This window comes from Rhopilema esculentum, chromosome 11, assembly GCF_057945365.1.
Source record: "Rhopilema esculentum isolate cy_ngs chromosome 11, ASM5794536v1, whole genome shotgun sequence".
NCBI classification, from domain to species: Eukaryota; Metazoa; Cnidaria; class Scyphozoa; order Rhizostomeae; family Rhizostomatidae; genus Rhopilema; species Rhopilema esculentum.
The window spans coordinates 7934708-7962492 of NC_142825.1; the positions used below are offsets into that span (position 1 = coordinate 7934708).

Sequence of the window (27785 nt, forward strand, 5' to 3'; positions counted from 1 at the left end):
CATTGAAGAGAAAGATACTGACAGACAATAATGAAGTGCATGAACTAACAACAGACACTGTTTGCAAGATACGGCTAAAAACTAGCTTCTCTAAAGCACGGGTGGTATTTTTGTACCCGCAAGAAAGTCTAAGCTTAATTCCTTTATTTAATATTGGTGTAGACGTTAGCTCAAATTGACTGAATCGGGTAAAAACCATGGTTTTGACGGGTTGCCCAAAGTAATTCACAAGGATATCTTTTTGTAATTTAAGACGATAATTGATTGTGTAAAAAAGAATAGTTTCAGTTTTAGCAAATCTCTAACACTTGTATGAGAATAGCAGAAAATCACAAGTAATCGTGAAAGTTCCGATGAGATTAGATTGTCACAGAAATTCATAGATGTGCAATAACAGAGTTGATTCTTGGCCAGATGATTCTGCCACATAGCAGTAGAATAACAGCATTAAGCATTTGCTGCTATTTTGCTTTTTTGTTACGGAAAAGGGCATCAGAAGTAGATTTAGTCTGACAAGCATTAATGACGTCAGGGCCAGAATGAGCTGTATAAAGGCTTACTAGTTTCATTTCATACGATAAATAGGACATTCATTTGCACTTTTTTGCGTTAATCATTCTCCATTGCAATTATGGATAGCTTGAGTAGGATTGGGATAGCTCAAGTTTAATCGAAAGCTTGACTGTTTACTAATCTAAGAAGAAAATTAATCTGACTTTCATGTAAAAAGTTTTAGGAACACTCATCATCATTAAGCATGTATTGTGTTAGTATGTTCCACTTCTAGTAATGATTTGTGCTTTCTCGCATTGTGTCACTTAAGAATGATTTAGAAATAATTTTAGGTTCAGAATCACAAATTTTTCAGAATATCGGATTAGTAAGAGCGAAGGTGTTCTTAAAAAAATGCGTGTTTATTTAAGTTGGCTATTGACAACCTTGATGTTAGTCAGAAGACGATGAATCAACACCATCACTTTGACATACCAGCTATTTACCATCCAAACAAAAAGCTGAAAGATAATTAAGTTCTGTACTAAACTGAGCAGCCTTCATACATAAGTCTTTCTAAAACTTTAATCTGATGCCAATCTGTGAACACTTGTCTAACTGCCGTAAAATTCTAGAAATGGCAATTGAGTGTGACAACAAGGTTTTAGCGTGCAGGTGCTAGTAGCTAACCGACCTATTATGATCAAAACGCACTTGGTCCTTGTTTAAATAGGAATATTCTAAAAGCTGCTTTTAAAAGTTTTCCTAAAAACCGAAATCTTCACACCAAGAAATGAGACAAACAAACATCGAAACAAGAGAAGTAATTTTCAAAGAGAATCAGAACAGCATCCCTAAGTTTTTTGAAATACGTCGAAGAACTCTTATTTGAGTAGGCAATGCAAAACGTCTCTGAGTAAAGGAAAGGCTAAGGAAATTTGCTTCAAAAGGTGTAATAATTTGGAAAAAATTATTCAGCACTTATAGATGTCGGTTGAAATCTGTCAAAATATGATAAGTTTTTCTACATTGCATTCTAAATAATGATTTCTATTCAGAACATTTAGACATATGAACAGAATGAATGTGACGGCAAAATTCTGGGAAAAACAAGAATATAAAGACAAGTTTGAGCACCCTTCACCACCACTGATACTCCAATTTTTCTTTGATTAAGAAATATTTAGAAGTTTTAGTTAAGCTATAAACTGTAGCTGTCCTTCACCCCGTCAAATGCAGATGTTTATATATGTATTACTAGGCAGTGGCGTAGATAGATGGGGGATCCTCTGTAAAGCTAAACTGCTATTTTTTTGGAAAACTTCTGGCCTTGTCGGAAATTTAACATGGTTGTCTATTTTTTATGCAATTGTCATATTTTTTGAAAGGCAGGATTTTAAAGGAAAATAACGAAAAATCTGAATATTTCAATTCTGATGCTATTATGTTATGTAATGTTATGTTAGATTTTTGTCAGAATTTCTCTTTTATTGCTCCTCTTATGAATTTTCCTATGCTACTAGGGTCTGTTTGCAGAGCTGAAGATCATACACCTGGAACTTAGATTGATCGGTAAGATCCTCTATTGACCATGGTGTAGATCATACAGAAAACAAATAATAAAATTTACATTGCTCGAATGTTACCGGAAGCATAATATGGAGAAACATTTAAGATCTCTCAATCGCTTCACCATAAAATGCTTATAGGATCACCAGGCTCACATAAGGAAATAAGTAGCTAAGCATTTGCCTCAAACAGTCAACTTCGAGCTCTGTATCGGTGCAAGTAGAGTACAAACAGTTGTTCCTAATTTCACAGCCTCCCTGATAGCCTGTCTTCTTTATACCTCTATATTTTTGAGTAAAAGCATTATATGTAAATTAACTTCATTACTGGGGCATTTGACAGCTCAGACACTTTGCATCTTAAAATGGGCACTATAATTATTGGCCTTCAATACTAGCTCAATATCTCTTTTAAACTGAAAAAATTCAACGGTCAGAAAAATGAATCCCTACGGAAAAATTTAATGAAAAAAGGCTCTTTTTACTTGAATTGCTTTGTTGTGTTTTTATTAAAAGACACTCGATATCCAATATCATCCGATGCTTTTTTCTTTCCCAGTTCGAGCATTTATTTGTGTGTCACGAAAGGAATTTGTATTTAGGCAGAAATTTGTATAAAACTATAAGAATACTTGCACTTGCTACTTTAAAAATGTTTAGAGACCGTAAACAGGATATTTTTGTAGAGAAGAGAAGGGTCTTAGCGCCAAGACCTTTCATACATTATTTTTTTTATACTAGTTGTTGTTTTGTAGCCTTATAACCTGTTTTGTTTAAAAAAAGAGACATTAAGAACAATTATCACATTTGTTTACAATGAGTTGCACTTAAAGTTCCTTGTTTGATTTATGGTTGCATAAATTTATTAAAATTATGATTATATGATTTGAAACATATGTTTTTGATAAATGTCTTGCACAATAGAACATTGGTGACATTATAAATTTGATTGTCAGACTTTTGAACGATTTTTGAATTTATTAGAATGCGATAGAAACGTCGAACATGATAGAATGAGCACAAATGATAGCATTTTATATATGCAAAATCACCTTTAAACAACACATTTTGAACATTTGCTACGGCTGAATCATAGTCTGAAGAATTCTATAGCCTATTTCTAAATGAATAAGATATACTGATCGTACGTATCATTTCAATCTTGCAAATTATAATTTTAGATAAAACAGAAAAGCAATTTGATTAACTGCAATTTTCTAAAATAAGATCATTAAATGATACAATTCTTTAAGATATTTTTCAAAGAACAGTTAAACATTGTCTTGTGTTGTACCTATTCACTTATGTTGTACCTTTGATCAATTTTAAATAAAAAAGACTTGTTGAGAGTTTTTAAAACATTTCGATTAACTTGTGATGCATATTTTAACCGTAGTCCACTCTGTTGAACTTACTGCATCTTTAATCGCAGTTTTTTGAGATTAAAAGATTATATCTACTTAAAGGATTTTCTATTTATCATTTATCACCCTTTTCCTAATAATTATTCGTGTGATTCTCTTTGTTCAACAAGGTTTACGAAACATTTTATTCTCGTCAAAACCCGGTTCGATTATGCGATTTCATAGAAATTAGCATCTGTTAAGGCTCTAACGACCGACAAATATGACCTGAAGGAATGTTTTAAATATAAGCATATCAACATTTAAAGGCAACCTTTTTGAAAACGATTTGGCAAGTCGTAAGAATTATTCGTAAGGAACCTTCAGGAGAATCTTTAAAAGCAAGGAAAGTAGTTCTATTAATTTCCGAATGAAGGTAACCAAGACGAATCTTATTGGATTACTAAAAGTCAGTTTGTATTGTGGCAAAAAGCGTTTGGGAACACCCACATGAAAAGTTCTATTTTCTTTTGCCTTACACTAGAAAGGCACTGGAGATGAAGATCGGATGCTAAACAAGCAAGGCAGACTGCACTTACTACTAATACTTGTGACTTCTTCTCCTTAACACATATCCCTGTGCGATTTCAATTATTTCAACCTGCAGTTGAAGCGAGTTAACGCCCCTTACCAGATGAACACTTTATATGATACTTGACAGGGTTCTCTGTCTCATAAACAAACAAAATAAATGAGGAACTTCTTAGTAGGCAAACTAAGAAAATACCACGTGTGAATTCGCTTAGATATGAGTTCTGTATGAATACTAATAGCTTCTTAACAGTTCATTAAAAGCTTTTATGTGCCTTCAAAACGACAAAACTTTATGCATAGAAATACATAGAAATACACAAAAATTAGAATACGATGACTAAACTTCCAGAAGTACTATTCTATTTTAAACTATTAAAAAACAATTAGATATATTTTCATCTGGGCATATTTGCATCACTTTTAGCTACCAATCATTTTCTCAGTGCTACCATTCGCAGCAATTTCCTGCCCTTGTGTTGTTATTCTAATTAAGCAGTTCCATCATGAAATGTGCCTGTACTAGACTTTAGACTCTGTACAGGCACAGACTCTTTAGACTCTGTACAGACTCTTTAAACTGTGTTTTTGTACCAGGTTTGACATTGTGCTTTGTTCACAGAAAGCAACAAGAACTACTAAGATAGCAATGCCTAAAACCACTGACTCTTTATGCACCATTCATCAATGAAATTAGAAATGAATTTTCGTGAGCTAGCTCCGTGTGAAATAACCTCAAAATCATATAAGTAACAAATTGTAGAGCTTTGCTTGAATAAGCAACTTCAAACGTCAAATTATATCACTTGAAAGTAAACGTGGCTTTACAGCATTGTTTATTGTCTATGTAAAAGCTGGCAGCTGCACCGCTATTTTAACTGCAAATTTTGAATTTAATATTATCGGCAGCGTTTCTAGCAAAAGTCAGAGTTGGGAAACTTCATTCTAATAAAATAAAAATGCTATCGATTGTTAAAATATGGACTGAAATTCCTATTACTATTAGAAGTTGATCTTCCCGTTTAGAAGAAAGTCAATTTGGAAATAACTAATCATCGAAAGAATTTACAAAGAACTTTTCCAGGTTGATGTAGCTAGTACCCTCCAGCCTGAAACACAGACCAAAACTCAGGAGGAATCCTTCCTGAGCTATGGTCTTTGACGCAGGCTATTACCCCCAGTTTCTGTATGCAGAGCATCTATAAAGCATCAAATTCAGAAACAAGCTGATAAAATAATCTTTTTATCCTCCTTTTGGCCACAGCCCTGATCCTGATCATCTGTTTTCACAAATTATCAGCAAAAATTTAGAATCAAGAAGAAATATAAACGATTTCAAATCCAAAAAGTTTTAGATCTTTTTTTCTGCTTTGATTTTTGCTGTTTTATATAGCCTTATACTTTAGGAAATCATCTGTCTATCCTTAATATTTTTGTTACCTCTATTGATGATCATGATTTGTATCCAAAAAGGAATCAATTATGTAATTCTAAAATGGTGCCATTTTGTGCCATTAAAAATAAGTGTATCAAAGGCCTGACTCATTATGATATTTGTGATCTTAAAAATGTACTTTGTCACACAAAAGAAAATGTTGAAAAAATTAGCTTGTCAAGTATAATCTCTTGACATGATTTCACTTAGCAGCTAATGAGTAATGAACAAGCACTCTCTTGATGCTTTTCTATCATGCACGTTTATCCTTATTCAAATTCAGCTATTAAATTTTTGTTTATAGATTTTTACACACTTTTGAAGTTTAAGAAAGGTCGTGCTAAGTTTAGCACGGTTCCATTTTGTAAATAGAGACTTTTATCATTGTATCTAAGGTTCAAATTTGTAGAGGCACCAAACAAAAATCTCATTCTCTTTCATTCTGAAGATAAACTTTTCTAAATAAAATTATCATTGTTACTTTTAAGGTGTAAAATCTTCATGCGTGATAAAATATTTCTGAAGGATGGCTTTGACTTTATGCATAGTTCCTGGAGGGTGGCCTTAACTTTTGACAACACAAGCAGAGCTGCCTCCAAGGGCTTGGTAAGTCTCTCTTTGATCGTTGATTGGAGTTTCTTCAAGTCATTATAATGTATATTGAAAAGCAGTTAATTTAGATAGTAAATGGGTATTGTTTTAAAACCAGTTACCAGAAGATTTAAAAAAGCATCTGAATTAGTATTACGTAAAAATGACATGATCCAAGTGCTCTTTCAAAAAACGTTTGTACCCCAGCATCACTAACAAGGGTATTGCAGAGTTCAGTGTTGCGAAATAAAATGTTTCTGTGGAGACAAAGTGCTTCTCTAAAAGAAGAGATACAAACTTAGAGAAGCGTTATACTACCAGCTTGCAAGAGAGGCAGGGGTGCAAAAAATTCACCCCCCTTCTTTTATAATGATACCAAAACCAAGAGATTATCTAACATTTGAATTCTATTGCTGGGAGCAGGAACTGATCAAATGTTAGAAAACATTTTACCAAACAATATATGCGTAAAAGTTTCAGATAAATGAATATTGAGAGTGCTTTGCCTATTAAGAGGCATGTTTACTCATTCTCCGGAGCTCCATGGTTTACAACCCGGGGCTTAAGTCTCGACCAGAATAAATGAACAGTGAACAGTATAAGTAACTAGGGTTTTTGCAAATATAGCACCGAGTTTGGACTAAGACCGGATTTATGTAACCTGGAAAGCTGTTTCTCGCTAGCGGTTGCACCGTCCAGCACATGCTTTTTGCCGGGTGTCTCTTGATAATCATAGGCCTTAGTGTTTATTTTTGCAAATAAAGTTAGCTTAATGTAGTCATATACAAGCGGGGATTTGCTTGTGCTTAGGTTCAAAAAATGAGAAGCAACTGTTGTGGATACCTAGTTGTCAAGTCAGGATTACACTCGGTAAAGAAAGATGTTTCCGCGCCTTGCATGGTGACACATGGTACTTACAAAAACAGAGGTTGAAACCTTTTACACCTACGCCATATAAATGCTATTGGTGTTGATATGAAAAATGGATGCTTCTTATGCTTAAATTTTGCAAGAACTGCTTCAAACACCGAACACCCTTTCTGCTTGAGGTGGTTTCCAATGATTCTGACCCTGAAACCGCTGGATTTATTTGCCCTGTTGGGCCTGGGAGTACACGGAGCGCTAGGACCAGCGATGGCTTTGCGTTTCGATTCACAGATAAGAGTAGCACGTACCTGTTGTCAATGAATCCTTGGCTGCATCCTCTGGCTGGTTCATCATCACATGTCAGCCTGCAATATACAGAAAACCTTCAATACACCGACTGTCTATGGGGGCTACTTTTCATTAAACTGCGGTCTAGGCAAAAATTCTCAGATTGATAAAGAGACTAGGCTCTGTATGCTTACTTCGAATATACCTTAACCGGTGCATACCCACGCTGTATTTGTCTACAGTAACCAGATAAACTGTAGGTGATTTTTCATTTGAAAAGATTCTGGTGCTTAAAGTCTCATCATTCTTCATGTTAAAGTCATAAAATTACATCGAAACGAGTTTTAAGGAGATAGAACCAACCCGAAAACCAGAAATTACCAAACAGCATTAAACGTGTCATTCGTCTAAGCCCACTAATATTTCATCTAATCGAACTATTTTTAAACATTACTTACAAGAAGTAACGCAATCTTAGCCTATTTAAGCTCTTTTTGATTCATTAAAGAAAGTTAGCCAGAACAATCGATGCAAAGACTTAATTCTTTGAGATCTGTCCTTGATGCGTCTGTAAAAGCTAACCAAAGCATCTTCATGCCTTCAGGGAGACGCCAAGCCATCACTGTTTGTTTTCGGCTTCTAAGTGTGAACATTAACAATCTTAGACAGTTAAACACCAATCCATCAAATCGAGGTTACCAATCACAAAAGCGGGCAGCTTGGTATGTAATTTTCAATTATCGTTTACACACCGACTCAGACGGTGTAATTCTATTGCTCTGTCCATATGTGATTTCCTTTGCTATTCAAAAGGAGCCTGAATAATTTTCCCCTTGACTGTCTAAAAAGGATCTGCTGTCTACATTTTTGTGCTAAGTTCATTTTACTTAAAATTTTTCAATTTCTAATTCATTATGTTGGAATAAAACAGGGATTCGCAAACTCTTGTTTTTTGATTAAGAGTGAGTTTTGGCTGGTCTTGTCTCCTTTTCAGCGAGCTTGTCTCATATTCATGTGATTTTCTCACTTTCACTAGAGTTGGCTCATTTGGACTGGGCGAAAAGTGAGTCGTTCGTTTGTTTCAAAGTGAGTCTTATCAAAAGATAGATTTTGAGTGAGAACCTATCAATAGATTTTGGCTTGAATTCGCTAATAGCAAACTTTCCCCGACTTTGGATGGTCGTTTCTGTCTTCTGCAAAAACGAAAATTGTAAAATAGTTGTTTCTGCCTTCTGCAGAGTTTAACAAGTTTTGAACCATCTTTTTAGCGCAGAATATCACTCATCTTTACCCTAGCTTTCAAATGCTTATAAAATTATCGAGACTGTGTCAAAAAATCTTCAGAGCAGAAACGTGATAGAAGAACGTTTGCAGCATGTGAAATGCTGAAGATTGACAAAATATTATCAAGCATAAGCACGGACAGTTGAATGAATTTCAATGTTCTCCAACTTCATCACAGAACCTTCTATCATGAAAAATATATATATTTATATATATGTTTCATGTGTTTGTGTGTTAGACAGCTTAAATTGAGAGGAGCAGGCATCATGATTTCAGAAATATTGCTGCTTTTCAATGATCCTGTCTGTATTCCCTGTTCTAAAAGTTCGTGTACACGGTCATCTATGCACTTAAACTACATATTGTGTTCATGATCGGAAAATACTCCGCAGTTTATCCTGTGTTGGTTCAAGCGAGAAAGGAGAATGGCTGAATTTGCACTTCAAAACTGACGTTGATGTTCCAAGACATTTGGCAGAACTTGCAGTTCATGTATACGAATGAGCGAAAAATTTATAAAATACAGAAAATTTAAACCACGAATTAGAAGTTTTAGACCAAAGCGTTTAAGTTTTTACCACATTCAATGTAAATCATAATTTGATTATCTTTATTGGAAAGATATTGTTAACAACACTAATAAAAGTTATCTGGATTCCCTATAGAAACATAGGCTCTTTCCCAACGATCTTCAAGGATTCTCATTTTGCAACAATTTTCCAGATATCAAAATTTGAACTATGGTCTTTCTTTTCTTTTTCTTCTCCTTGAAAAACTAAAATTTGTCTTGTAGTTCCTTTCGAAGTTTTTCGACGATTCAGATTCGTTTTCCATCAAAAAACATTTCATGAGAAATTTGTTAGCCCTGAATCGGTCAATCTGTACCTTTCAACTATAAGGAAATCGTTTTGCTTTCAAAAGAACATTTTCGATAGCTCAGTATCATTTAGAACTATTTATTCGATTTTCTTAATTAAAAGGAAAAAATAATTCCTTTCACAGTCAGGAAAACCATTATTGGGATTCAAATACACGATGCAGTATTGAAATATTTATAAAAAAGCGTATTTTGCTCCGGAAAAGACGGGACATTTTCTTGCTTTTTCTGAAGTAATAGATACTTCTATTAATTAGATTGGTTTTGCAAGAAAAATAAAGAATTTGATCAGGTCGGTTGCTTTATTTTGCGATTCTTAATTTCTAATCATAAAGTTGAGAAAACATCGCCAAAAGAAGAGTTCGTTAGAATTCCCGTTAGATAAGTTAAAGTTGTTAGATATCACGTGGTCGTTATCATAATCATATGTAGACATCATATATATAACACAGTCACATTCATATATAACAGAGCACAGGTATAAATATAAATAGATAAACTAATTAATATCTGAATACTTCTTCAAGTTTAAATGAATGAATATGTTTTGAAATCTTCATCATAAATGTTTTTAGAAAAAGATACCCACACTTGGTCTCAAGCATTTTCTTAAATGCATTGATTTACAGGAAAGTTAAAATTAATCTATAGTCTAAGGCGAGTTCATTCCTCTGAAATGTTCTGCATTAATCAGAATGTCTTGACACTCGATTGCAAACAGTTTGAAGAGTTGGTACATCGCAAAAAACTACGAAACATTAATAGGATAATCAATATCAATACAATTTTCTGCCAAACAGACGCTGAAAGACTGCAAGACCTACCAGTCTTTGCCTCACGAATGACCATGATTGATCCTGGCTGACGTTGGATCGAACGACGTTCTCAAACAATCTCTTACAATACTTAATATTTTGATCAATTACGACAAGTATGGTATCAAACAATGTAAGTTGGTGCTGGCGACAGTGAAAGGAGAAAGACCTGTCGTGTATGCGTAATTCATCCCACTGAACACTGAAGATACACGTTTGATTGCTGTTTACAAGAAAAATGATCTTGGTTATTGGATAAAGATGAAAAAACAAAATATTTGATCTTTTTAGTCTGAGGCTGTCGTCTTTCTAGCACGGCTTGCTTTTTCTTAGCGAAGCGCGACAAGCCACCATGTGTTAACAGTTGCTTATGGTATCAATTTGTTTGCCGATGATTTTAACTGAAACTACATTTCAATCCCTGTCTTTATTGTGTTTATACATCTGTATGTAGCAGAATTATTTGTGTGCTTTGTCCAAAAACCGATCATCGATTATTTATGTACTTAAAACAACAAATCGATATCCGCCAAACTTCATACGATCTATGCGGCCAATCCTATTCTACTTTTTTCTGCTCTTCTTGTCTTTATTTTTCACAGTTTATTCTATTTCATTATATTATATTTCATCCTTTTCTTTCCCATCCCTTTCAGTTCTGTTCTATTTTACCCTTTTCTTACTATTATATTATGTTTTGTTCTATTTATTTCTATTATATTAAATAACATTTCATTTAGTTCTGTGCTATTCTATTCTATTATATTCTATTCTATTCTATTCTATTCTATTCTATTCTATTCTATTCTATTCTATTCTATTCTATTCTATTCTATTCTATTCTATTCTAAAGGGCCTGCAGAAACGAAATTGAAATGTCACATTATTGGGTTGCGTAAAAACTCTATTTGCAGGAGCAACAGTTTGCAGTTGAAGAAAACCCAAGGCAATATCATAAGCTTTCTTTTATTATGATGCCCATAGTTATAACAATTTCGTTTTTGTCATAACAATTGAATAGGCAACCATGTAGCTGCAGGGGGCGCGGGGGGCTGTGCCACCCATATGAATATTGTGACGACAACTTGCCCCCTCTGGTGACAATTTTTCCAAATGATAAGTTGAAAAGTTGGCATAATTATGATTCCGTGAGATTATTGCTTTGGCAAGAGGGGACACTTCATATCTGAAAAGTAAGAAACCTTAAAACCTGCTTACTTGAAATATCCAAGTGTGACACGGGCAGCTGTGTCGCACAGAGTAGAGAGAGATGGCATGTAGAGCCACTGCAAGAGCAAGCAGACCAATGACATTGGCAACATATATATTCAAGTTTTTGCTGAAGAATTATGAAGTCGCTTTTAGTATGTCCCATTATGATATAGAGAATATTGCTGGCGTGCCGTTATGCTTCGGAAAGGATTGAATGACTTTTTCATCTATGACGTACATTGATGCCCCAAGAAGGCGACGTCGCGCACCTTTTCATCGCAGTGCCTTTATTTCCAACAAAAACTATGGATCTCAGGTTTTCGCTCGGGTTTGCCCACCCCGGTCGACATCTACGCGGTTTAGAAAGGTCTTGCAAAGTCACGAAAAGGTTAATCAAAACTTCTTTAGAAAAATGGGAGGCGGTTTGAGTGAAACATAAACAACAAAATATCAGCAGAAGAACTAGACTACTAAAAATTAAAGATTATGTGTGTAGGTATTATTTGTATAATCTGATCGTTAGAACTCTGTAAAGTAGTTATGTAAGAGAACCCTTACCTTACATAAGAGAACCATTTCGAAGGGCCTTCGGGTCATGCAAACCTTTGTATCATTTACCGGTGTTTAAACAGCATTTGTGCTTTCATCATTTGCACATTACTATGTTATCAGGAGTTACGACGTCATGATTTTCAACTGCCGGCCTTTATATGTATACACATTATCTGTCAAGCTAGAGATAAGATCTTCACAAAAAACTTTCATCATTTGGACGTTCAATAAAATTGGCTAGGGTTCAACTTTCAACAAGCGATACCATTTATACAATAACTTCCATTCAAATAGAAGCACTTTCTTAATATCTACAAAGAAATGATAAGTAAAGGAGCTATACCCGTGTTATTATATTGCATAACGAACTATAATTACAAATAATCAATAGTCAACAGAATACTTGTTCTCAATCATATTTCTGTTCGAAAAGAGTAAACGACCCACACAGCCACCCCTCCCCCCCCCCCGATGACCAAAATGGTCTCCCATGAGCCCTCGGCCACCCAGCCATACCAGTTTTGCCTGGTATAGTCACTATGCCAGTGTAAAAATTTGACTTTGTCCAAATGTGGAATCGCGGGTTGCCAGAAGAAAAGAATGAAGGCTGAATAACCTAATAACGACTTCTAGCGAGCGGCTAACTGGGCAGGTGCAATGAAGTTCTCCCTCAAACGTAATATTTTTATCATATAGATTTATTGACTGTCTTTTGTTGGAAAATATGTAGAAACAGACGTATTCACCGTACTGTGAGTAGAAATTTGAAAACCGCTCTGTGTGAAACATTACGGATTGGCAGCGTTGTCAACAAAGCTATCTCTATTTTTACTGACAAGCTTGCCAAAATCAAGTTAAAAGCCATTAGAAAAAACGCGCAGTACTCAATTTATATATTTTGATTGAGTCGGCGTCAAGCTTCGAGATAAACATAAAAGATACTTTCAATATAATTGCTTCTTGATAGAAAGAACTTCAATGCTTGCTCCTATAGCTAGCAAGTCAAAATACTTTATCTAGGTCGAGAATCTTTCCTGCAAATTAGAATTTATATAAAGTTTGCTTAAATACAGGCATAGGTGAGTTGCGATCTACCTCATTGTTCTTCTAGCAAAATTCCGAGCAACAATCTGTCATTTTTGTCAATAACCCTTCTACCAATTAAGAGTTTTACCCCGCCTTTCTGAAGACAGTATTTGCCCTTTTTATCAGTTTCTTCTTTGAAAAGGAGGGCTACCAAACATTTGCCAAAGAATTTCAATTTCCACCATCTGATGACACTTTTTCAAGTGGGGGTGCATATATTGTAAGGGACAAAGCAGATGTTTGAAACAATGGCGTTTATCTCAAACAATTTTCAAAAAGGCCTTTTGCGCAAACTTTTCATATAATGTTAGATAATGTTTTAAGGAGCAAGTCTTCCATGCTTTTCGGAAAACTTTAGGATAGTAAGCGAGTGTAAATTTTGTGACCTCTAGAAGCAGTTGTCATCTGATTCAGCTGACACTGTATACACAAATCACACATACGCCAATCGGACATTCACCAATCGGATATGCACCAATTGGACATGCACCAATCGGACATGCACCAATCAGACAAACACCAATCGCATGTTCACCAATCGGTCATGCAACAAAATGTGTCCTCCAGCCCTCTACTTACAATTAAAGATTACCCTACCAGTTTCTGCTAAAAGTGAAACCTAGCTTGTAGGTAGTGCTCGCTTCTTTTCTCTGGCATCTCTGATTGGTTTCCATAAAACGCCTACTTTTTAAAGAACCTGAACAGGCACCGCGCAGCTATTGGGCTAGCAGGGGCTAAAGACCCCCCCCCCCACTTCTTGCAGTAATAGACTAGAATTTTTTTTAAAGGTTTACTCTAACGGAACTTTGGATAGCCTACTCTTATGCAGTTCTTTATGACTGGAAACCTTTTTTGTTCATTTTCTAGGTGTTTTATCTTGTTTTATGATATGATGTATTTTTTAACTTGGTTAGCTTGATGTTTTACTACCCTCAAGATAATTTTATCTATTTTTATAGTTATTGATATCTTCTCTGAACCAGGCTGTTTATAAAGATTAAGAAGAAATAAGCAATTATTTTCTAAAAGAGGCCTTTTCCGGCGTTCTAGAGGGCGTTGCCTTAAAAAATTTTCGGTCACACCTATTTCAGCCCCTCCACTTTTAGACTGATGCGCGGTCCCTAAACCTGAATGAATGATAGAATGATGTTGCCATAGTCTATCAAGTCTGGACCATTGACCTCCTTTTATAAGCATGTTTATGAGCTTGATTCAGACCACCTTGCCATGTTATGATGTTAAACATCCATTCCACTCTTCCTCTTCCTCTCTTTGCTCTACCTTTTGTCTCTCCTTCAATGGAAGCAAGTACCAAGCTGTCACCTCTCCTCTTCCAGTGCCATACTTTCTGGTTTTTCTCTTTTGAACCTCTCGCAACATGCTATTATCTATGCTTACTCCTACTTGTTGTTTTACCCACTCAGTAGTTTTTCTCTCCGTCCATCTAACTCTCATCACTTTTCTCCACAGCTACATCTCAAAGGCATTTATCATTTTCTCTTCTTTTTTCTGATGGTCCACATTTCACATCCACACAAAGAACCCATGTCCAATATTTCTAAGATTATAGCCCCTTTTCTCGGAAGAAGTTATGGACTCACTTGAGGGTAATAAATATTTTTGTCCCTTTAAGAAAACTTATAAAAAGTTTTAAGATTCAGTATCTCAAAATATAGATAAATTTTTCTGTTTTACATGTTTATTAAAGAATTGTCATCATTTATAATTCCAGAATTATATAAAGTTATCTGTTCATTTACTTCGCTAACCCTCAAAAACTAACCATCTAATAAATACTCCATTTGCATCACACTTAAGAAACTTTCGGTACCAAAAGAGCTGTACGTCTCTTATATAAATGCAGATATTATTAGCAATAGAAGACTTCAATTTCTAGGGAAAGTCCTGTTGGGAGCTGCAAACTTCCAAACAGAAAGCCCAGGATAAGAGTTTGGTTTTTTATATTCCTTAAAAACTGGGAATGTTTGCTGAAACTAACGCTAACTGCCAAGTGAATTTCATAGGGATCTTGGATTTATAAATAGGATACATTTTCAATTCGAAACTCGATTACAATTTTATTATGGTGATAAATGTACCACCAATTCTATACGAAACTGAAGTAATGATATGAAAACTGAAGATGCCAAATTAACAAGGATCAGTAACTTTCTTATTTTGAAAAGGTTTTCAGCCCATAAAACCCCGCTACATAGCACCCTGCCCTTTAAAGGACGGCGGCTAGAAGCTTGAAAATAAATCTTAGCCTTGATATTTCTGCCGCATGTTAATTTCACACTCACAGCCCAAGGTATGACATGAGCAATGCAGAATTATTGCTAAAGCTAGATCTTAACTTTCATCAAACTTTCTTCCTCTATGAAAAGCAACACTCTATTATTTCCAGTCAATGGAAAATACTGCCTTATCAGTTCAAAACTACTTGTGTGAAACGAGAGTGATAGTATTTCAGGAGCCGGGTAACATTTCTATTACAAATAAGTGACATAAGATATCAGCATTTTCCTAGTCGAACATTTTTCATATGGGCCCCTATAATATTATTTGGTAGTTGTAAAATAATATGGTCCTTGGAACAATACTCTTGAGTAGTATGATGTCCTTATTGAGTAGTTTATTTTTTAAGAATGATATTTTTATGCAAGTCTTTGTCTATACCGGATGAAGAAATTTTCTTTCTTGCAACACAAACAAAAAAATGAATCAAGTTAAACGCCTTCATCTTTATTTCCTACTGTTAACGCCTTGTATTTTGTATTTTTATTTACCGCTTTTCATTAATGTTTCATTTTATTCTGCAGCGACATGCAATTTCATACCACCATGAGTTCGTTTCGGCATTCTCAAAAAAATCTCATTTCATATTGGATTGGGGAATATGAAACGATAATCATTACGTACTTAAATGTACCCTGCTACAACCAATTACTTAGAATGATATTGCTGCTATAAAATATTTCTCACTGAAAAAAGATATATTACAATCAAGTATTAAAAACCTCTTTACATTACGTAAAGAGATTGCTATACTAAAACAGAATAGATCCACGAGGATATAGTTTGTGTGTCTTTCAGCAATAAATGTTTGGCGGCTAACATTAGCAATTTATTTTCGCAATGCAAGGATGAGGCAAGACGACTTCTCCGGTCAATCTGTTTTTCTCATTTTGTTCTTAAATCAAAAGCTTGACTATTTTATGAGATCATGATGATAGATTTCTTTGGTTTGATCACATTATCTTAAAGAAAACCACGACATACATTCATATGGGCAATTTCAGTAAAACTGCAACAAAGAACCTGGATGTGGTTAGAAAAAACCTGAGCTTTGCAATATAATAGTTTTGTTTATTCCTGGTTCATAGAATTTTTTGATCCATGACTATGATCATATTATCAATGGACTTTGCATATTTAGAGCAACGTTATAATTTGCTTTAAGATATATAGTCTAAATTAAGAATATATTGAAAGATTTTGATTACATCGTTGGTCACCTAGCCACTTTTTTTTGTTTACATGGATTTAGTAACTGCCAGCCATGTCAGTACAAATTATGACAACTTCAGGGAGCAGCAAACGAGTAAAACAGACTGTTGAAAAGGCTGGTTATAGACTGAGAAGAACTTTTCCAATCCTATTGTTTCAATCTAATCCAGTTTTTCTCATCCTCTTTTTGCATATTATTCTCAAAATGTCAGTAATCGACTTTCAACTTTATTTGAATGTTTTGAATTTGAAGTTTCTTGGGTACTTAAGATTAGGTTTGTATAACGCGGTGAAGTCCTATTCAGTTAGATTTCAGATACTGAATCGGGGAGTGCAGAAACAGTGGGACAAATGACCGATTTAGATTTTCAGAGGACAGCGTGGCAGTGCTCTTTGTCCATTGTTTGAAAGAAAGATATCCGAAAAAGCAAAGGTTGGTATAGAAAGCTTCAAAGGAACGACTTTGAAAGTCTCTATTGCAACAACATGTTCTTACAAATGATCAAAACTCGAATTCTACCGGTGATGTTCTTGGCAAATATCAACCAAATAAACCGCATACTGTAAATTCTCTTTTTAGCCTCCCCCACGAGGGGGCTTATTATTTTCAGCACTTTAAAGGGGGCTCATAAGAGAGGGGGGCTAAATTGAGAGTATATAGAGGGCTTAATAAATATTTTGTAATAATAAACCGTTTATAGTGGTAAGCTAATTTTTTCTTACATCAAATCAGCCTTCTATATGAATAATATTGTTATCGTCATCTTCATTAATTATTAATTGTGAAATATTTTCTTGAGCCATGTGGTCTTCTGAAATCGAATATTCGAAAAGGTCGAATTCATTCTTCGGAGTACCAACGGCCTGTAATTTTGATGAAAGGCTCTCACATGGCCCATGCTCAACGCACATTAAATCTTTTTCTTCGGATCTGTCGTGACTGGAAGAGACATGGTGTGAATTTTGTTTTGAAGCAAAGTAACGGATAAAAAGAAAATCTCTGTTCATTGTCAAGTTTACTTATTTGGGCATCAGCGAAAATATGGGAGGCTTAATTGAGAGGGACGGGTTAATTAATTTTTTCCTACTGAAAAGGGGGGGCTACTAAAAGAGGGGGGCTTAGCTGAGAGTGGGGCTTAATTGAGAGCGGGGCTTAATTATAAATTGAAACTATTAGGGACCTAAACTTGCCATCGACGTAAGCAATTTTCGACATAAACTTGGACATGTATAAGTGACGGCTGAGTTCAGGTTCGTAAAGGGTTAAGATTTATCAATTTTTATGTTGATCACAATGTCAAGTAAAATTGAATTTTTATCAAGCCAAAACTTTGCGAAGACATCAGGTATGATGGCGAGTGGAATCGATTAATCATTTTTAATTTGGCAGAAACGGATTGTTTATGTTAGACCTTTTATCAGATTATGATATAAGATGTTTTAATAAAAATCTAATAATTTGAGACGGTTTAGAATTATTTCTTTGAGAAAGATTATTGATGAAATGATACAAGAAATTATCACAAAAACCGATTTCGTTTATACTTAATAACTGTTGGCAAATTCTCAAGTCATATGTTTGAGTAGATTATAAGATTAGTGTTTATGAAAACATCATTCAAACTTTGATAGCCTTGTTTTAAGATGATAGAAAGCCCGGTCCAAAAAAGTGATGATGTCACATCAAACTGATTGAATGTGTCGGATAACAGCAAATTTCAAACTAGCAGCTTCTCATGAATTTCAAAAATATGCTGCAAAAAACCGATAGACTAAAACGTCTTAGCATCACTTAAGGAAATGTTTTCTCTTTGGTCTCATAAAGACGGTGAAGTGATCCACCCAAACTCTTTACATCCACCATATCTTTCCTACTACTATAAAACTTTCGTTGGAGGCGTGGGAAACATAAGAACCTCCTTCTGGAATGAGCGCGAGATTTTCAACTCCTAGAAAATTTTCATGTTCTTTGTACCGATAAGGCTTGAAAATCTGGGCCATGCCCTTTTAAGAGAAAATCTGTATGACGAACTTCAACTTGAATGAAGTCTTTAACTTTAAAATTAACTGAAAATTGTTTGCATGAGATAGAAAGGAAAGAAAATGTTTTATTATGAATCAAGCAAAAGAACAATGTGCCATCTGCAAGGAACTAGATCAAATGAATCGTTAATCGGTCAAAAAACTATTCCCTTCTGAATACATTTCTTCATCTTAGGAACATTAATTTTTGAAAATGAAGGTCCTGATAAATCCCATGTTCCCGTCACTTGTGTTATCAGGATACTTCTCTTCATGCAGGCCAGTATGGCTACTTCGATAAGATTCATGTCGTTTACATGAAGCATCTGGCAATCGGGTCTTGAAGAGAACTATAACGTTTAAAAGTAAGTGATGTGGGATGTAAATGCTTTTTCAAGCTTCTTTTTTTAACATGTCCATGGCACAGAAGGAGAGTGAGGTCGTGCACTTTCGTGTTTACTTGGGAAGGAAAAGTCTCGTAGCGAAAAAAGCCCTAAATGGCAAGAATTGTTATGATAGCCGAATTAGGGCAACTAATTGCGGTCACCATTCAGACAGTTGCTCTCGCAGATAGGGTTAATTTTACATAGCAAAACAAGAAAAGCAGCGAAATCAATAGTATTTTCAGCTTTCAATGTATGCAGTAACTAGTGGCAGCATGGGTGGCATGTCATCTTGCCAAGGAGAGGAAAATTCAGGATGTGTATAATTCCTTCTTACTGACAGTGCTTGTGTCTTTCTGATTTCTTACATCAAAATGATTGCCGCATAGCGACAATAAGAAACTTTATGGTAAGTATAAGGTAGACATTTGTTGGAATACGTACGTGGCAGCTAGAATAACATTTATATTCGGGGATGGGGGGATGTCGAGGGGGGATGTGTTATTTCCAATTCGATACTGTTATTTCCAATATATGTTTTTTTTATTTTATTGTTTTGTTGGTAAATTTTTTGTAGAGACTTTAGAGGTGGCCCTTCTGGCCTAATAATCGAATATCATTGAATCCGATAGATTACTTGCCCTTGCATTCTTGCTCTTCATCTTAAAGACAGTATGTCCCAACTGATATACTCTTTATCTACAAGCTACTTTTGCTACCCCCGGTTTATTGTATAATACCACTTTGATCATGAATAGGTAGAAAATTTGAATCTATCAAGAATTTACTTATCTTTATTCGTTTATATCATCTCCATGAAAAATTATCATTATATAAACACCTAAAGAAGCTAGAACAGAATTAAAAAGGGTGGAACAGACGCAAAGACTGAGGAGCATATTACAGATTGAGGAGGCTAAAACATTTTTTGGGAGGAGGGGGGGGGTTAAAACTTCCTAAAAACCAAGAGCAGAGCGATTTTTGTATGATTTTAAGTACATTTTGGAAATTATTGGGGGGAGGGGCTAAAGCCCCCGTAGCTCCTGCCGCTTCTGTGGTCCCTGAACAGACGATATAGAGGACAAAGAAGAACGTTTGGGGTAATATTAGTCGGAGAAAATGTCCTAACCATCTAAGCAAAGGCCTACCTGTAAGTAAGTTTTTACCCAACTAAGTTTTTATCACTAAACTGGGTCACTTGGATTAAATTAAGACAATGTGCCATTTTTGGAAATGTCCGAATGTCAAATAATCAAAGATGTCTCTAATTAATAATAGTTTTACAATAAGAGTAAGTCTTTGAAAAGTCAGTGTTGCCCTTATTGAACAAAGTTGTAGAGATTAAGCCCAGGCTTATACCACTGCTTTGACATTTTACGAGCTTTTGCAGCAACGGCAAGATTTTTTAATAAATTGAAAGCTATTTCAATGGGTTTTACAATATTTTATTGGCATTAAAACAGGCGTGCGTCAAGACAGTTCTCTCTATATCTGCTCAATTTATCTTATTTTATTGTCATCTGACTGAACGCGTGTTTGTTCTTTAATGATAACTAGAACTGAATGCTATGAGTCTTTCTCCTGTCTGATTTGCCTTGATTATAGAATGTTCGTATGAAGGATGCTTAAAATCTTGAAATCATAGGCATCAAAGATCACACCGAATTTCATTGTGTTGTCTTCACTAGTTTTCTGGTGATCATGGCAATCCTGTGTTCCTTATATGTCTATTGGCTATTGGGTTTGCACTCAATCGCACCAATTTTAAATGTTTGGTTAAAGATCAACTGTCTGTGTTTGTTGGATTTCCATGCTATGTCATTGAAATTACCGTTGCCATTTTGTTGTTGAGTTTTGAAAGTGCAAAAATTTGTAGAGCCTGATCCTGCAAAGCTGGAATTAATCTTGTATTTATTTTGCTAAGTACTTATTAAGTTCAAAGACAACATACTCTCAAATACTTTCCGTTGTTCAGAGAATTTCATATTTATAAAGTTGTCAAAACTTTAGCAGCAATGTAATTTTATATGCTTTTGCTTACTACTTTTGTTAGAAAATAATCCAGGTGCTTTTCATTATAAGCACGGCAAGCGCATGATATTTGCAGTCTTTGCATCAAGGAAATTCAAACAATTTTCAGTGTTCCAAGCATAACAAGTTCATTAAATATTGCAATTTAGATATTTCATCTTTCAGCTTTACATGTCAGAATAATTTTGTCTCTTTGTGAGAAATGGTAGAAAGGGATCAGCAAAATATTGCTTGATTCCAAGGGAGAGTAGCGGCAAGGTTGGCTAGAAACTTTGGTATCTGAGTAGTGCAAGATTATAAAATAATATGAAGTTTGTAAAAAGTGAATTTTCTATTACCTTTCTGCAACATTTCATCAACCATATATGTCCATGGTTATTTTATAAAGTTTAAATGTTATTAAGATATCAACAAGAAGCCTCCCAGTACTTCTGTTCGATACACATTCTCATTTATTGCAAGATCTCTGTCATTTCTCAAAGGAACATTTAAGCGTTTTATGTTGAGATTTGTCTTAACAGCGCTAGTAGCAATTTCACGGAACTGCGCGCTGACGATGCAAGAGCCTTGATTGCAGTGGAAGATAAATCACGTATGAGAACCGTCTCTAGTTGAAGCTCCAACGATCTTATATGGCATCATTAATCTTTTTTGGGTCGCAACCAAAAGAGACGAATTCTCTAGCAACACGGGTTTGATATGACTTACAGAATCACTGCTAACCCAGCTGCAGCAAATTTTTACTAATTATCTATCTTTTCTTATGCTGGCGAGGACTTGAACTTCACAGAAGAAACATTTGATACATGGTTTTTGAAAAATTGAGCACTTTCACTTTATTAAACTGCACACAGTTTTCATTTAGACCGTGATTAACTTGGTGACAGTCAAAAGTAAAAGGATTGTGGGTAATTTTAAAGCAATGCTTGCCGGTTACAAATGGCTCTTTAATTTAAGTTGCTGATTATCCATTGTAAATGGTCTGTTGATGAATGATAAGTACTTTCCTCCGCCATTGGCTAACTAGTCTTTAGTTTTTGCTAAATGAGCAGATATTTTATAATTAAGATTACGGTAGAAGTGTAAAGCAGTGGCTTCTTAGATGCTAACTGAAGGCCATATTTTTCAGGCTATTTTTGATGTCTTCAGCATGAGAAATTACTCAATATGAAGGTTAACATCATTTTTCACAAACATTGCTGTAAATGTATGTGTTTGTGTTTTTCTTTGAAAGGTGAGATAAAAACATGCCAAACAATATGAGCTGAAAAAACATGATAATTGGAAAAAAATAAATCATAATAATAAAAAAACTTCTGTAACTGAACTTGATGTTCGTGCGTCCTCAGATTGTCTGCTGTCAAGAAACAGAAATCATGAGCACTTTTTAATAAAGACAAATAAAACTGTGCCTCATTTCATAAAAAATCTAAGCTAAAAGGCAACTCAGAGACTATCAGCCTCTTTCACTGGTGATTTTCTGTTTAACGTTTCTTTTTCCATTCTAGCTAGCCCTAGACGATTAGAGCCAAACTCAATTATTTGGTAAATTTTTAAATATCCACACGATCTTCATACATAAAAATCACGATAGTTCTATCAAAGCTGTTGCTTTGGAAAGATTACCTTATTAGGCTCAATGTCCCCATTATGCCCTTGTCTCATGCAGAGCCCGAGGCTAAAATCAAAGAAATATTCGGCATTCTTGCAAAATCTTAGTCCTCGAGAATTCCACAGTCTCCCAGTTTTTCTGCCTTAATAATTTATAGCAAATATGATAATGCGATGAGTATACCTAACTGTGTGTATGGCTGGATCAACATTCAGCCTTTGCGCAATCTTCTTTCGTATATTATGATGAATAATAATCCGTTGCCGGTTTGTATTCAAAAGTGATTAAACAGTAGGGACAATTTTCCGCTAATTTCAAGAGTATATCACAAGAAAAATAACTGTAGGAAATGGAGAAAAGCAGAGTATTTATATACTGTCTTTGCCTTTTTTGTACCACACTCAGTGTTATGTGGGTCCTAGCAGCCATTGCAACCATAAGTTTGGTTAAAAATGTTTGAATCATATCGTTGTTTTTTTAAAGTTTTGTTTAAAGATTCGCTTACTTTTACAGAAACCGAGAAGAAAACAAATATATTATTATGATGTTTTGGTTAATTTAAAGCTTTTCGTGTAAGATCAAAAAGTGATAATTAATTAAATAAATGACAATTAATCAAATACTTTGAAGTTTTACAGAACTTTGTCTCATAAAGATCTTATTTTGTATTCGAAGCCTAATTTTAATCATTTTTATAAAACAAAGAAATCAAACTTTTTTAATTTGTGAGTTTTCTCAAGTAAACTGATCAAAAAATTAATCAGACAACATTTTGATTATCGAATGATTTGCATCAAGCTAGAATCAAAAGATGTGTTCTTTGACAAGTGGGTTTGGCACAATCATACACAGTAATGGTATATGGCATGTTGTTACCATTTGATTTAGTTTTGACAGGTTCTGATAAGGATCTTTTTCTTTCAGAAGATGGTCTTTTAGGCTGGACGTCCTCAAAATGACATATGGTATGTTAAATCATTCATTCTCGTGACTGTGAGTGTTATGTTAGCTTTTGCAACTTAGCATTTATTACACAATAGGTTTTAATGTTTATCAATTATTTATGCAGCATATCTTGACAAAACATCGACCCGATCATCAGGTTCATCAATAGATAACGACTCAAATCTTTTAAGATCAGCAGCCAACTCAGTCTTGTACAACGCAGAAATACTGTTAAAATCTATGGTGTACTTTTTCAAAAAAAAGTTAGCAAGCATTGTAATACGAAGTCATATGACAACTGTAACCGTTACTGTTTACGCATTCATTCTCAAAGCACCTTCCAATTTAATTGTTGAAACTGTAGTTGATATATTAATGATTGTAAACAAGAGTACTTGGGGATAAACAGAAACTCCTAACAGAATACATGATATTACAAGGAAAAATTAATTTTGATCGGTCGCAGCCTGCCTTTTTCGCTATCTTTTGCTTTTTCTATACACCTATGGCAATGTTGTGTACCTTAAGATTTTTACGATTGTTCAATACAGTATATTTTGGTTTTGCACCCTACTTTGTGCTCAGTTATGGACAAAGAGTTTTTATGGGGCAAACAATTTGAATTTGAAATTACTTAAAAGATTGAACTTCGAGACAACCTTTGGTATATGGAAGAATGCGATTGTTGAAGGAAAGTCAACATTTGTGAAACGTAACTGTGAATCTTATGAAAAACAATTTTTGCTAACCGTCTAATCTATTCTTTTTAAATCTTCAGTTGTTCAAAATTTAATAGTTTCATAATTTCTAATAGTTTTTATAGTGAGGTTTCTTAACTTTCTCTAAATGTCCGGAGCTCGTTTCTTACAGCAATGTTTTTTTAAAAAAGTGGATATATTTATAAAATTATGCTAGTTCGCAAGCCTTTTGTAATGATGCAATGGTTTTTTATGAAAGCCTACAGGTAGTAAATAATGCACGCTACATAAGAAAGTTTAAAACGTTTTATCTTACGCATAAGTCCGATAAGTCGAATCTAGACTAAGAAAAGTATCTGAAAAGATGTGAATTCCAAATACGTGAATTCAAATTAAGCAGAATAATCTTTATCTGCCTTCTTGTACCTAGAGTATCTCACTTGATATCATTACTGTTGATGATATCGACATACTTTAAATGGTTGATATCAATCCCAAACAATATTTAAACGCTTTATATGCTGGCTTTCTCGCGTATATGACAGAATCTCTGTAAAGCATCCTCAAACTACCTTGTTAATCAAAATATAAAAAATTCCAGTTTAACTGTATCTGTATGCATAAAGAAGTTGCTTAAAGACTGGATTATTGAGTTTAGATGCATATATACTTCCAGTAAAATTGTGATTATTGTTGAGTCTTGTAAGGGGATTTTTCGACAAGACCCGAACATGTTTGTAGAATAATACAATCTAAAAATTGTGGGAAACATTGCGTCTTGAAGCTAAAATGCTGCAAGTAATATACCACATTTTGTCTTGCTTAATGATAAATAAACAGACGAAACAAGTAGTCAAAAACTATTCAAATAACTTTTTGAAAGACCACATATGATCACCTTGTACAATAGATGTACCTGCTCTTCTCAAAGACTATCCAAGGAAATTAAAGTACAATTGGAAACTGGAAGTCTTGTTTTGATTTTCAGAAGAAAGCATGTGATAAGATAGTGGTATATCCTGAAAACTCTAAGCAAAATTAGCATATTTTTTATTTCTTATAAGAAAATCTTGCAAAGGAATAAAAAAGAACATTCTGGTATCGTAGAAAAAAAGCTACATCAAATATGATATTTTGACGTTGCCAATACATTGAAAGCAATTAACAGGTAATCTAGAGCTAATTACAAGATCATGTTTGGAGAAAATATTCAATTATTGCCAAAAAATATTCACTTTTTATTGACATAAAAAAGAGGCTTTCAAAAAGTGAAGATATGATAATACATTTCAAGACAATTGCTTTAGCTGTTGCCTAATATAATCGAGAAAGCACCAAAATTTGGACTGATAAATTACAAATTTGACAAGGACTGATATAACAGTATTTCCCAGACAATTTGTGATGTAAAAAATTGTTTTTGAGGTTGTCTTCTTTCAATCATGTCGAACATGTTCACGAAGAAGGAGTTAGAAACAGGTGTCTCAGTGTCAAATGTCGAGAAGCACAAACCCTGGAAAACTTGATTTACGAAGTTATTGAAGCTGCTTGTGAAGTTGTAATACCTGAGAGTGAGCAGTTTTCTCTCCTGGGCTTGATTAAATACGATTAAATAAAGTAACAGTATTGTGTTTTTGAGAGTGATAAGAGGTTGCATGATAGTGTGACCTGCCGGCTTCATGTTATGCGTGAAGGAATAACAGACATAAGAGAAAAATCATGAAAATACCTGAACCGATGATGCCACAGTGGTTGAGTGATTGGCTGGATCTTTGTCCTTAATGCGATCAGTAAGTGTTCACTTCAAGGCTATATGGAGCCTTAAGACGTTGGAAAGTCGCAATTAGCCAGAAAGATCAACATAGTAACCGCAACCACTTGAGCACTTATGTCAATATCGGCGTTTCTAAGAGAGACAAAATTGAATAGACTCACGATGGAAGGGTTTGAATAGGTCAAAAACTTGGCAGAGCGAGCGAGCTAAGAAAGAAATTGGCGAAATCCAATTGCGGCGTAAGTGAATTAGTATTATGCGCGATAATGCGCCAGTGTTGCGCTTAACTACATTTAGGGACAGTATGTAAGGATTTGATTTGTTTTATATTAACCTCAAGGTTCCCTTTAAATCGCCGACGCTATTTAAGGCTATCGGACCCTCAAACTATCAATTAAAGTTTGCGGCGTGTTGGCTCAAGCTTTTTGTAAAGACTGTTTAAAACTCCAACAAACAACACTTTCAGCTTTCGGAGAGGCTTTGCATTGTTGTGTTAAACCACTTAAGTGACTACAAATTTTTGAGAACTGCTAAACGTTTCTTCATTGTTGGCCAATTTGTCTTGTCGGTGTTAAAATATCGTTAAAATTCCGGCAGAAATTAAGCGCCATGAAAATCTGAATGCATTAGTGACAAACTAAATCGTAACTTCACAGATGAAAATAAAGAAAACCATTAATAAGCAGGCTCAATAATTGATTTCTATTCAGAGATGAAAACAAATAAAATATTATATTGGCAACTGTTTCCTGTTTGTTTTGTGACTTTAAAATTATTTAGTATCATTAGACCTGACAACTGATAATCCTGTCTCGACCTCATTGGTGTTCTCTTGATGCACTTCGCCTTCTTATTTTGAAAACAACAATAACACATACACTCTTTTCAAGTTTCCTAGGTATTTGACTGCCTGAGACACCGATTCAAGAAACACCAATACAATTGGCCTTGATGAACTGACTAGAGGAACGGTGTCCCTTGCAGCCCACGGTGGTATTTTTTAAAGTCCTATTGTGACCGTAAACTTGTGAAAGAAAATTTCCTGTATAAAAAGTGTTTTGAAAATTAGTGGCTCAAAAACCTCAATTATGCGATAAAATTATGAGCTAAAGACAAGCAGGAGTTACATGAATAAAAAACAAAATTTCAGATTTTATCAGTTACTTTTGCCATTCTTATAATCGGGGCTGTGGAGTGGTCTTTGAGGTCTTGGGGGGATATCGAAAGATGCAGCACCCTGCGAGCTGGGTGAGCAGAAAATTTTTGCGACCATACTTGATTAGCTTGAAAAGCATTTTAGAATATTTCTTGCAGTCATTTAGAATATTTTTTGAACAATATGCTTTCTTAGGCATACTTTTGCAACATTTGATTAACTAATTTCTTAAAATGGAACATATTATGTAGTGAATATAGGAGGTCGGCTCTTTCTGTTTAGCCCTTTCTGAATAGCCTCCATTCGAAGAATATCTCTAACACTCATAAGTAAGTAGTAATTTGTTACTTTTTGCAAAAGAAGCTGATCCCCTTGCGCTCCCTTTGAGCTCCCCTAGCACAATATCACTCTGCTCAATTTGTTTTGAACCTTTTTCAATATAATAAGGGGAGCTCAACTCAAATTCCCTGTGAGCATTTTATTACCTTTTAAACAACTCAACTTCTTGTGCAGTGTATAAAACAGTCAAATTTTTTATCAGTGGTTAAAAAATTCCTGCAAAAAAATTGTTTAACTGTGAATTTTTTGTGACCAAGTGTCACACCGTTACGGGTAAAATATCACTCTGTGCAGGACCAGTGATTTTTTCGTCC

At 34.6% G+C, this 27785-nt stretch overlaps 1 protein-coding gene and 1 long non-coding RNA gene across 5 annotated transcripts in view; one reads left to right on the top strand and one right to left on the bottom strand.

Annotated features, from left to right (window-relative positions):
- Positions 1-26103, bottom strand: part of LOC135693986 (LIM homeobox transcription factor 1-beta) — a 71386-nt gene extending 45283 nt beyond the window's left edge. The window contains exons 1-2 of one of the 3 annotated variants that reach the window (XM_065212607.2): positions 10161-10971; positions 7196-7252 (exon numbers count right to left, since the gene is read on the bottom strand). In XM_065212607.2, coding sequence (XP_065068679.2) covers positions 7196-7241 — 46 coding nt within the window. In that variant the 5' untranslated portion in view covers positions 7242-7252; positions 10161-10971. Of the gene's footprint in view, positions 1-7195; positions 7253-7369; positions 7388-10160; positions 10972-25931 lie in introns of those variants that run through there. The other 2 variants (XM_065212608.2, XM_065212606.2) reach the window with 2 other exon arrangements.
- The window catches only part of LOC148958973 (uncharacterized), a 53519-nt gene that overhangs the window by 17245 nt on the left and 8489 nt on the right, over positions 1-27785 (top strand). The window contains exons 3-4 of one of the 2 annotated variants that reach the window (XR_016144335.1): positions 5918-6035; positions 23484-23524. This is a non-coding gene — a long non-coding RNA (uncharacterized LOC148958973). Of the gene's footprint in view, positions 1-5917; positions 6036-17604; positions 19326-23483; positions 23525-27785 lie in introns of those variants that run through there. The other variant, XR_016144336.1, reaches the window with a different exon arrangement.